Below are 11,545 nucleotides of genomic sequence, written 5' to 3'. Positions count from 1 at the left end.
AAGGCAGGTTCCCTGCCTGCCCTGGCTCCACTACTCTTGGAAGTGACCAGCAAGTCCGCTCCCTGGCAGTGGGGCCAGGCAGCTCTGCATGGTCCCTAGCGAACGAGAGCTGTGGAGCCGGCACTGGAGGCAGTACGGAGAGCTTCCCTGATTGTCCCAGTCCCTGCGCCTAGGGGCCAGAGGGAAATACCTTGCAGGAGCTGCACCGAGCCAAGCAGCCTGCGTTAGCCCTGCTGTGCCACCAACTGGACTTTTAGCGGCCGAGTCAGGGGGCTGACCAGAGCTGCCAGCGTCCCTTTTTAACCAGCCACCTGTCAACTCTACCCAAGCCAGCACCACGTTTAGTCCCCAAAAGTGAGGGCCGCCACCTGTGGGGTTCTTGTTTCTAGAACAAACTACTACACAAGCTCACTGTTATTTTTAATTTAAAAAAAAAACAAGAAAATAAGTCACAAAAATGGACAGCGAGGCAACAAACCGTAAACCGCGCATCCCTCAGGGCAACGGCTACAACTGCTTACAACCATCGCGCTTCTATTTAGAGCTCCCTCTCAGCCCGTCCTACCTGTACTTCCTCCTGGCGTCACTTCCGGAGCAGCCTAAGATGGCGGCTGGGGTGGGCGACAGGGACCCGCTGCTACGGCTGAGACGCCACCTGAGGGAGGAGGTAGAGCCCCAGGCTCTGCTGCTACAGCCTCCCCCCGGGGGCGCGGCTGGTAGGTGATTCCTGGAGCCTGTGAGGGACTCCGCCTTTAGCGCGGGGCGTGACCGCTGCCCCGGTGCAGTACGGCGCCTGCCCCACGACCTTGGGAGAAGAGGGCAGGCTAGGGCCCGTGCGCCCCTGTGCCGCGTACCTTCGCGCGGGAACAGCGGTGTCTGCTGCGGGTGTGCGGGGGCGGAGGGAGGCTCTCTCCCTCTGGAATCCAGTGCGTGCGGGGAGGCGGCCAGTGCTTTTCTTAGAGCGTGCTGTGCCTGCCGGGCATCCTGGCGAAGCTGGGGCGCGGGGCAGGCGGAGCCAAAGGAGACAGGTAGGGACAAGGAGCCTCAGGGCCGATGTGGGGAGGGGAGACGGTCACGCTGGGGCTGCCGGTGGCTGAGGTAGAGGTATGGTCTAGGGGAGAAATGGAACCAGTTCTAGGAGTATTACATTGGAGGCAGCACCTTCTAAGCCTGCTCTACACGTAGATTTTAGGGGTTTAAGTGTGTCGTTTAGAGTTTTTTAATTGAAGTAGTTAACACCAGTAAAATTCTGGTGTGGCCACTATTATACCAGTATAAATGTGGCTCATGCCAGTGCAGTTATTACCTGTTGTTGTTACTATTATGGTTGCCGCATACCCTGCAATAACTACATCCACGGTACGGGTGCGTGTGCTGTGCGAGGGGGTGATACCTCGAACTACACTTGCTCATGTGGACAAACCCGTTGCATGAGTTCCAATAGCTGGCCCTGTCTGTCAGGGTATATATGCTCTGCCCCTTATGCCAGCCCGCCCCCCTCCCTCAACAGAGACAGCAGCTGAGGAGAGCTTATCAGTACTTTGTTCTTGTTAATTTTTAAGGGTGTCAGACATCAGGTTGCAGTAATTTATTCGTTATGAAGCTATTAAAATGTTAACAAGAGAAGGGAGGGTGAGGAGGAGGAAGAACTGTACAAAACGGGGAGGAAGAAAAAAATCAAACAGGTCTCACGCCCTTGTTGTATAGCAGGGGTTCCCAAATTTGTTTCGTGGCTTGTTCAGGGTAAGCTCCTGGTGGACTGCAAGATGTTTTGTTTACCTGAGCGTCTGCAGGTATGGCTGCTTGCAGCTCCCAGTGGCTGTGGTTCGCTGTTCCCAGCCAATGGGAGCTGCAAGCGGCCATACCTGCAGACGCTTAGGTAAACAAAGCATCTGGCGGCCCGCCAGGGTTTACTCTGAACAAGCTGTGAACCAAGTTTGGGAACCCCTGTTGTAGAGCATCTCAGGAATACAAGAATAAGATCTGAAAGCAGTTTTTTTAGGCAGCATAAAGGCCCTGGAACTGTGGACCAAAGGGGGATGAGACAAAGGGAGGTTCCAAAGTGGTAAATTAGGTAAATTTAGTAGTAATTGATTTTGCAAATTATTTTGCAAATCACAGAAAAATATAAAGTGAAGTAATATATATTACCAAGGCAAGGGTGTTACTGACTGTTTAGTACTAGGGAACAGAGAGAGGCAAATCCAGAGCAGTTATAAATAATGTGCTTGTCATAATAAAGGAGGCTTAAAATATGTAAAATATGTGAAATATTCAAAGATGCAAATATTTCCAAAGGTATTCTCATCAATTTAGTTTAGTTTATTCTAACAGTGTATGTGTCTTGTTTAATGAGTTGGTCTTTCAGCATCGCACGTAAAAGAACATTCACCCTTGCCTTCAAAACTGCATGCCCCTTTGCCTTCATATTGATTCTGTCTGCTCTAAAATTTGTAAGGTGCTCAGATCTTACAGTGAGAATTCTAGAAAAATCTAAATTTCCATGTAATCACTTTTTTACAGTAACTTAAGTACAGTTAATATCCTCTGCATATCCAGCTAGCTCCTGAAATTGAAAACTTGGCATGTGACATTGGTAGGAAGCAGGGCCGATGCAAGGATATTTTTCGCCCTCCAGTCTTACAGTTGATTTACAGTCCAAAATTTAATAAGACATTCACAGCCAGTGACTTAACAATATTTCCTATCACTGTGATGTGTAGACTACCAGTACCTATCAAAACACCTAACCAAATGCAAGATGGGTGAGCAGCTAGGACAAGTATTTCATAGGCTTCTACATGTCCATGTGCAGAAGAGCTCTTTTGCAGTTGGGCAAGACCCTGGCCTCAATGAATTTGTCCCAAGTGGTTATACAGAGTATTTATAATAACTCAGTGCATGTCAACATCAGCTAGTGATCAAGTTTTAGTAAATCAGGTATTTTAACCGTTTAGAATTCCAGACCCAGTTCAAGGAGACAGTCGAGCATATGCCTTGCTGTAACCTACTCCTCATGATTTGGTGTAAAACAAGTCGTAGAGGGAGTGCCTCAAACTTGAGGAATAAGTTCTGTTTTGACAGTCCACCCAGGAAGCTGCTGGTTAGTGAACACTTCATAAAATTTAACTCCAGTCAAGTTTGGGTCATTTCCAAATACAGTGGATCAGCACATTTGCTGTCTTCTGCCATCAGAAAGGGCTTGGAGTGCTCTACTACTAAGTCTAAGTTCAGTATTCAGAAGTTATAAGCCCATTATATTAATTTAGGACTATATGGGCCCAAAGAGTTAAATGTATTAGCCTAACCCTGAAACTGTCCAACACTAAACAAGATTCAGGGTTTGGTATCCCTTAGCCTGCTTAGAACCATGGCACTATTAAAAATCTATTACCCTTTAATGAAAGTACAGCGAAGATAGTCAAAGCATTTAAAATGTAGAGTATTAATAAGGGGTTCATTTTAACAACCTCCCCACTTCCATTTAACAGGAGAGAGCTTTTAGAAAGATCCCTCTCACCTCCGGTTTTTGACAGTCTCCCTCCTGGTATTACAGATGGACATAACTGTCCTTTTTGGGGAAAAGAGGTTAGTTGAGATAGGCTGGAGCTACTAGTGCTGCTAAACTCCAATCCTGTTTCCCAAAAGACAAAAACAAGACACACTCACATGGGAATAGAGGGGAATGAGCAAAGACAGAAAATGTAGGTTCGGTCTCTGACTTTCACGTGCAGCCTCACTGCTGGAAAAATGCAGGCACAAAACAGGGTCTCATTAGCCACTTTGAGACCTGGCAAACTTATACCAGCAGTAGGCCATCTAGATGCTGCCTTTCTGGTCACAGACTTACAGCAGTGATGCAAAATATGCAGCCTTGACCAGCTAAGACAGATCTTTTAGACAAAGGAGGAGAGGGTACAAAAGAGAAGAAATAAAGCAATGTGTGCATGCATATATGAGAGACAGCCATCACCCCTCCTCCCCAAGTGGTGGTAGGCTTTAGCTGGAGCGGGTAGGTGTGGAGATGTCTTGTGTCCCTCTCTCTGGCCAGGCTGGTCAGAACATCTCTCTCTGGATTAGGATAAAGATCTGGTGTCCCAGGAAATGGTGGTAGCGGCAGCAATGATGGGGAAAGCTCACTCCTTCCTCTTCTCTTGTTTTTCAGTTAGCCTGCTAGCATTTCCCTCAAAAGTGCTTTTTGAGGCCCTCAAAAGGGAGCGATGCATGAAATACTAACCAGCTAGGCCTAATTTTGAACACACCAATTTCAGTCCATTGATTTCTGAGCCCACACTTGTTTGTCGGGTATGATCTTAACACAGTCCTTGAGTTATATCAGTAGGCCTCTTTGTTTGAACTAATTTCATCTGCTTTCCCAACATTTGTTATAGGTTATTATAACACTTTATGAACTTTCACTTATTTTACAGTTGAGCTCATAATTAGGGTAAATTCATAGGGCCCAATTATTACAACATACCTGCTTCACAAATCGACATGTTAATGGTGTCGGAGAACGCTGTAATCAGATTGTTTAAGCAATTAGCTATTGAAAATGAATCACTCATCTGTATATAAACTTTTTATTAAAAGCTTCCGGTCAGAACAGCTTTGTAAAATTAAGTGTGCTGCATGGTGTTTTATTATTTATTTAGTATTTGTTATTGCAAACATGCAATTTAAGATTGAAAGTAACCAGTTTATGTGCTTGATGTATAAAATGACAGAACTACTATACCTGAGCAATAATATGTTTGAGGCATCATGATAAATAAAATACATATGCAGAAACTGTAGGAATTTTTTAAAACAAGAAAAGTTGAAAACCGTGAGCCTGTGGAAAGTCTCCCTTTATTATTTGAGAATATTTCTTGCTCTCATTAGATCTGAAAGGTTAAAATTAAAAGAGACTTACTCAAGCAATCAACTTATTCTTCCAGCTAGTTCAAATAATACAAGTATAATTTTACTTTGATGGGTGACTTACGTTGCATGCTTTGAGTCAGGGCCGGTGCAAGGATATTTTGCACCCTAGGCAAAACTTGTGCCTCCTGCCCCTCCCCACCTCGGAGCATCAATTATAAACATTCAAAAATGAATACTGCATAATATGACATTGTTCATTAGAATTATTACACTTTTGGCTTGAAAATTTATTAATTTCATTATTTAGTCTAGATATCTATCTGCCATGAGGCTGCATCAACTGAAAATGAAAAAAATGAAATTTTGTTCCTTTCAGTTCTTTTGCTTATTCACTATTAAAAGTAAAGGATAGAGAATACATGTCACTTACTGAGTCACTATTGGAATTTCATTAACTGTTTGACCTAAACATTGATTAAGAGATCAAGATAACTGCCTAATTTTAAGGAAATGTTGATTGTAATCGGAAATACACCCTTTTTAGTCACATATAGTTCCTTCTTTCATATCAAAATCTACTACATTTTATTCTGCCTTTAGAATATCCTATTATTGTTAATAAGTTATAAAATTAGAATGGCGTTTACTGTCATACAACTGACAATATCAGTATGACAAATTTCAACAACCTGCACATGATAAACATATATACTAAAATATTTAACATACACACACAATTGACACAAAGTATTAGCAGAACGATGCAGCAGCAGTTGCCAGAATCTTAGATCTGAAACAACTCAACAAAAATAGTTAGTCTCAGTCAACAACCTCCTAAAACTAGTAAACTTAGTGTTATAAACAGCCTGTCAGAACAGGTAACGGCTGCGGGTGACAAGAAAAATGACATCATTGCCACTTTGTACAAAGGTGAAGCAGTATGCTTGTGCCCACAATGCAGAGCTGGCGTATGTAGGGTTACCATATTTGGATACAGTGTGATTGTCAGAGAGGGAGGATTTGGTCCTGAAACAATAACAATAAAATGTGGCCTGTGAAAAAGTTTGAGAAACCTTGACTTAAATTTCTTTGGTGACATGATGTAATATTCAGTATTGCCAACCTCAAACATTCAGAACTCATGAGTTGGGCCCCCACAAAATCACTCGATATCTGACCTATCAGTCCTCATCCTCAAAGGAAACCTGCAAAACACTTTTTTCTAAAGATGAGCCCAGGAGCTTGAATTCAAAACGTTGCTAGAGATTAAAAATCATGATCTTCATAAAGATACTGGATTTATGGTTAATTACAACAACCTGCAGCCCACTAATCTCCCCTTTTGTCCTGGGATTACAAGGGAGTTAATGGGCTACTTCACCTTGAATGGTCCCCTTGAATATGTGCTAACTACTTGTACTAAACTATCTGTTAGATCTAGTGTCTAGCTGTGATACTGTTAGTACCTTTTCAGACCTGAAGAAGAACTCTGTGTAGCTTGAAAACTTGTCCCTCTCACAAAGAGAAGTTGGTCCAATAAAAGATATCACCTCATCCACTTTGTCTCTTTAAAATAATGTGACAGCACAAAGGATTGTATAAAGTTGTGTGTCCCTGTAGGTAAACCCCATCACCCTGGTCCTTCTCAAGTGTTCATAGTAATAAGTTCAATAATAGATTTGCAGACCTTTGACTCTCTAATTAAAAATGACCTGACAACTTTCCAACAACTGCTGAAAAGTGCTTTTTTGAAATGTTCTTTATAAAATAGGTCCCTCCCATATGATTTCATATTGTAAAGTTTGTCTTTAAGTTTAAACTAATATTTACTGAAACTTCTGTTTCTATTTGACATTAACTCTGCTTACGCATAATATGTTTCCCACTTTACTAATCACTTCCTTATGTGGAAAGTGTGAAACCAATAGTCTTGGCATGATTTTTCTAGTTATGTAGCTGTGTTTTATAATCAGTTGAATTACTTCTTAAAATGTTAGTTACATTAATTTATTTGTATGCTGTGGCTTTCTCAACAGTTTAAAGAGCAGGATACATCATTGCAGCAGGAATTGTTTTCTTGATTTAAACACTGCAAATATAAAAAGTTGGGGCATATTTTTGAAAGTTAGGTTAATGCAAATATCAAGTATTTAATCATGTAACTTTTTAATAGGTTGTTTTCTCATAGATATCCCAGATTAATCCATACAGGGAAATACAACTAGAAAGTCCAGGGGGGCTTTTGATCTGTTGAGGCTTGGCCCGTGCGACGTGAGGGTAAGGGGACCCCAAGTGGCTGCAACTTACAACTCTCAGGTTCAGGTCATCAGCCTAGGGGTCGGTGCCATGAAGGTTTTCTGCCAAGCCAGTCAGACAGCAATGGTCAGGGACATTTCCCTGGAACTGCACTCTGCCTGGTTGCCACGGTCCACAGGAGCACCCCTCCTAGTCCTGTACTGCCTCCCACTGCTGCTCCCTGGGCAGGAGCCAATGCCGGGCTCTGGCGATCTGCAGGGGACAGAGGCGGCGGGCAGCATCTGAGCGCGCATCTGCCTCCTCCCTGGGCTCCAAGTTACCCAGCTCCCTGTACCACGAGGCCTGAAGCAACTCCCCCCTGCCCCCTCCCCTCCAGCTGCTGCTGGGTGGGGAAGCACCCGGCCAGGGGCACATGGGCTAGAGAGTGGCGGGAGCCGGGAAAGTTGGAGCCTGGGGAGGAGGCGGCTGCGCACTCATATGCCGCCCACCGCCTCTGTCCTCCACAGATCGCTGGAGCCCTCTGGGAAGGACAGTGGCAGCAATGGTGGCTCACATGCCTGGAAGCCGCAGAACCTGAGCGCGGTGAGGAGGGAGCCAGGGGGCATCCCTGCCCTGGCTGCGTCCCGGTGCCGCCCCCCCCCCACCCCCGGCCAGGGGTGAGCTCCTGGAGCGAATGCATGCAGGCAGCGGCCCCTGTGTGCCCCCAACCCCACTTCCCCCTCACCATGCTCTGGCTTTGTGGCTCCCAGGAGTGTGAGCTGCCGCAGCTGCCCCTCTCGGAGCAGGCTTCGGCTCCACACCCTAAAGGCGGTTCACATGGGTGGGAGCCACAGAGCCTGAGTGCATGGGTCTGCTGCAGCCTGCAGGAGCTCCCGGGGGGTAGTGGGGGCCGCTGGGCTGCAGCCTGGGCAGGAGGGATGCGGGGGTGTCATAAGTAGATAGGTAAGGTAAGGGTTAATTTTCTTTTACTGTAAAGGGTTTACAAAGGGAACCAAACACCTGACCAGAGGACCAATCAGGAAACAGGATTTTCAAAAGTAAGGGTGGGAACCTCTGGAGGTTTTTGGCTTTGGTTCTGGGTCTTTTTGTTTTCCCTAGCTGTGATAAACAAGCTTTCTTCTAACTCCAATCTTCTTTCAGTCTTCTCCTAAACATCTGTGAGTCAAAGGAAACAAAGTAATCGGCTGTGATGTGCTTTGATTTGTATTTACATGTTGTGTTGTACTGTGGTGGACTGGTTAATTGGGCTATCTTTTAAATCAGACGTTTATTCATATTTGCTTATAAGCAAGAGCTATTGATCTCTTAATGCAGTATTATTGTTTTTGTATTTTCTTCTTTTTTATATAAAGTTTCTTTTTAAAACTTGTGGAGTTTTCTTTTCCTATTGAGGGCAAAGGGATAGAATTTCTGTACAGGTATCTGTCTCCCTCACGGGAAGACAGAGGAGGGGAGGGGAGCAGCATTACATCTGTGTTGAACTTTCCTAATGTCCGGGCAGGGAACAGGCTACGGGAAAAGAGAAGAGAAGAATCCACTCTGTTCTCTGTGTTTGAGGTTTTCTCTAGTTACTGCTACGAACCAGGGAGGGGGAATCTCCTGGTGTGTTAGCTGGGACTAGCTTTTGAATGCCTAGCCTTCGGGGGAGGTAAATAGCTCTCTTGGTTTTTGCATTCAGGAGTTAAGTATGCATCGCCCAGGCTCACCCAGGAAGGGGGGGAAGCCTGGGGATGAGATAGGGAGACCCAGGGTCTGGGTCTTGGGGGTCCCAGGGAAAGTTGGGGAGGCCAGAGGGGGGGGTCCCCCCAAGGAATTTGGGGAACCCAGGCTGATAGTAGCCTCAATACTATTTGGTGGCAGCGAAATAAGATCCAAGCTGGGTATAAGCTTGGGGGAGGTTCCCAGTAAACACTCAGATGTTGAACTCTAAGTCCAGATTTGAGTCAGACGTTTACCACAGGGGGCACAGCTGCTCCCCACTAGCAGCGCCGCCGCCTTTGCGGGGCTGCTGCCCCCCCCCCCCCCCCGTGCTGTGCCGGCTCCTCCATGGCTGGGGCACACTGCCCCCACAAGCTGACTCTCTAGCTCTCCGGTGCCTCCAGAAGGCGGCTCCTCCCTGCTGAGCCAGGGCACCGCTTTTTGGCATCTTCAACCATTTGGCACCCTAGGCGACCGCCTAGTTCGCCTCGGAGTTGCACCGGCCCTGGTAGGAAGATGATCTATGGGGAAATTCAGCTTGCAAACATCAGAGTTAATGAAAATGGATGCAAAGAAATTAGTGTGTGGAACACTGGTCTTACCTTTCCATGTGTGTCTTTCATATCAAACAAATATATTCTTTCATTATAATAGGTGATTCTTAAGTGATTAAATAACCTTTTCAGCAATGTAAACAGCTGTTAATGTTTCTGTCAAGATACACAAACAGAGCATATGCTGGTTATTTACTTTTTTATCAAAAGGCACCTTGCTTCATTTTTGTTTTTATTTCAGGAAATGTGCAGAACCTTTTTAGAATGCTTCCTTTTTAATTCAAAATAAATTTTTATGGTGAATACGTTAATCCCTAAAGAAGAATGAATTAGAAGGATTAAGTGTCCTATTTTATTTTAATAAAACGATACTCCATTTACTGATGGTTATAATAGAGTAATCATGGTTTCATTTCCAGAAGAATCTACAAATGTGGAGAAAAAAGAGAAGCCTCTTCCCAGACTTAATATTCACTCTGCATTCTGGATTTTGGCATCAATTGCTGTGACATACTATGTTGAATTCTTTAAAACTATTAAAGAGACCATTCAAGCAGATAGGTAAGGGATCTTCTTCTTAAAAAGAAAAGTTCTATGTATGTCTTCAGCATCATACACAAAACATTGTATTTCTAAACTTTGCATTATTACTGTAGATTTCATCTTTGTGAAATTAAAAAGTTAATTTTCCATACAAGCTTTACAAGATTCTTCTTGTACAGTAACACAGGACCCTGTAATTGAATTATAGTACATTATTTTGCTATAGTGCATGGGATCAGAATTTAGAACTTGCTCTGTCTTTTGGTCCTATATTGGGTAGCATGTTGGTTACATTTTTGGGAAGGACATTGTGTCTTCCTTTGGCTCTGTAGAAACTCCTCTGCCTGTTTTTGGAAAATTTATTTGAGATTGAAAGAAGTTAACACCTTTAATCAAGGATGGCTTACTGTACCCTTGAGAGTGAGGGAAAGGGAATTAAAATGCAAAAAAGGAGATAGATGCCAAAGGCTAAAAAGGTAATATTTATTTTCATGGCTATTTGTCCTAAGGCATTAGTTTACAGAGCTAATATATTTGTGGGTGGGGTTAAGTTGAAACCATTAATTCAAAACATCCATTGGTTTTAAAGGAGCAAATTGAGGATTGGGTCTTTCAAATATTTTATAAGGCCTCAGTTGTGCAAACGCTTACATGTGCTTAAACTTTACTACTATGAATAATCCGTTGAGTTCAGTGGAACTACCCATAGTAATAAAGTGCATATTTGCAGGATTGATATCAGAGACTGCAGGCTCATCAATAGAATTAACCAGTTTAGGATCAGATCAATAACTTTTTCTTCCTGAATAGAGTAGAAAGACTTAACTAGGTTATAGGAATGCACTAACACCTTGCATTGTTTTCAGTTGGGCTGGTGCATGATGAGTAGTTTTGAAAATCTGACCCCAGATGTGGTTAAGAGTCCAAATCTGTGCTGAGCTGTTCAGTCCCCGATGATTTGAGAGCACTTAGCTCCTAGCAGAATAAGGTCCCAAATGTCCCCTTGTCTCTACCTGTGCACATTTAAGAGCTTTGCTACAATATTTCAGAGCAGGTGATCTCTTGGACAAAGACAGTTGCTCTGCTGTCTGTTGGGTTTAGTAAATTCAACTGAGGTGATTATAAATTCACTTCATTTGTGAAGCTGAGCATATTTGAACTCTATTTGGACATATTTCACCAGAAAATAATTTTAAAAATTGGTTTCTTACCTCCTAGAATAAAATTAGCACCTATAGTCCATAATTTGTTAGCTTTCTAAGTTCCATACCATTGAGTTCCATACACTGTTATGCTTGGATTTAAAATAATTTTTCCTTATGGTTTTGTTTAGCCAGTGTATTAAACTGTTTGACTCTATTAGAATCCTGTAATGAGTTTGTAGATGTGAAAGTTTATTAAAACATTTTAACTAACTTTCAGCATGAGAGTGATCTGAGAAAATACCGTGTTTTAGCAATTGAAAAGAAGAAAGCTTTTTTACAAGGGTTGCAGTATAACAGAACTAAGTGGAGTTAAACTTTAGTTAATTCAGGAAGGCTTGTCACAGACTTTAAGGTCAGAAGGGACCATTATGATCATCTAGTCTGACCTCCTGCACAATGCAGGCCATACAATCTCACCCATCC

General features: G+C 43.5%; 1 protein-coding gene across 5 annotated transcripts in view; it reads left to right on the top strand.

Moving 5' to 3' along the window:
* Window positions 1-434: 434 nt before the first annotated feature.
* Window positions 435-11,545, top strand: part of TMEM128 (transmembrane protein 128) — a 19,055-nt gene continuing 7,944 nt past the window's right edge. For 2 of the 5 annotated variants that reach the window (XR_012655987.1, XM_032775774.2), the window contains exons 1-2: window positions 435-716; window positions 9,794-9,935. Coding sequence is in view for 4 of the 5 variants with exons in the window: in XM_032775774.2 (XP_032631665.1) it covers window positions 458-716; window positions 9,794-9,935 (401 nt within the window). In the remaining variant the exon portion in view is untranslated. Of the gene's footprint in view, window positions 717-9,793; window positions 9,936-10,249; window positions 10,394-11,545 lie in introns of all 5 variants that reach the window. The other 3 variants (XM_032775773.2, XM_032775772.2, XM_075066596.1) reach the window with 3 other exon arrangements.

This window comes from Chelonoidis abingdonii, chromosome 5 (genome assembly GCF_003597395.2).
Source record: "Chelonoidis abingdonii isolate Lonesome George chromosome 5, CheloAbing_2.0, whole genome shotgun sequence".
Lineage (NCBI taxonomy): Eukaryota > Metazoa > Chordata > Testudines > Testudinidae > Chelonoidis > Chelonoidis abingdonii.
Note: the sequence above shows the minus strand (reverse complement) of the source record. Positions and strands in the feature narration are given on the sequence as shown.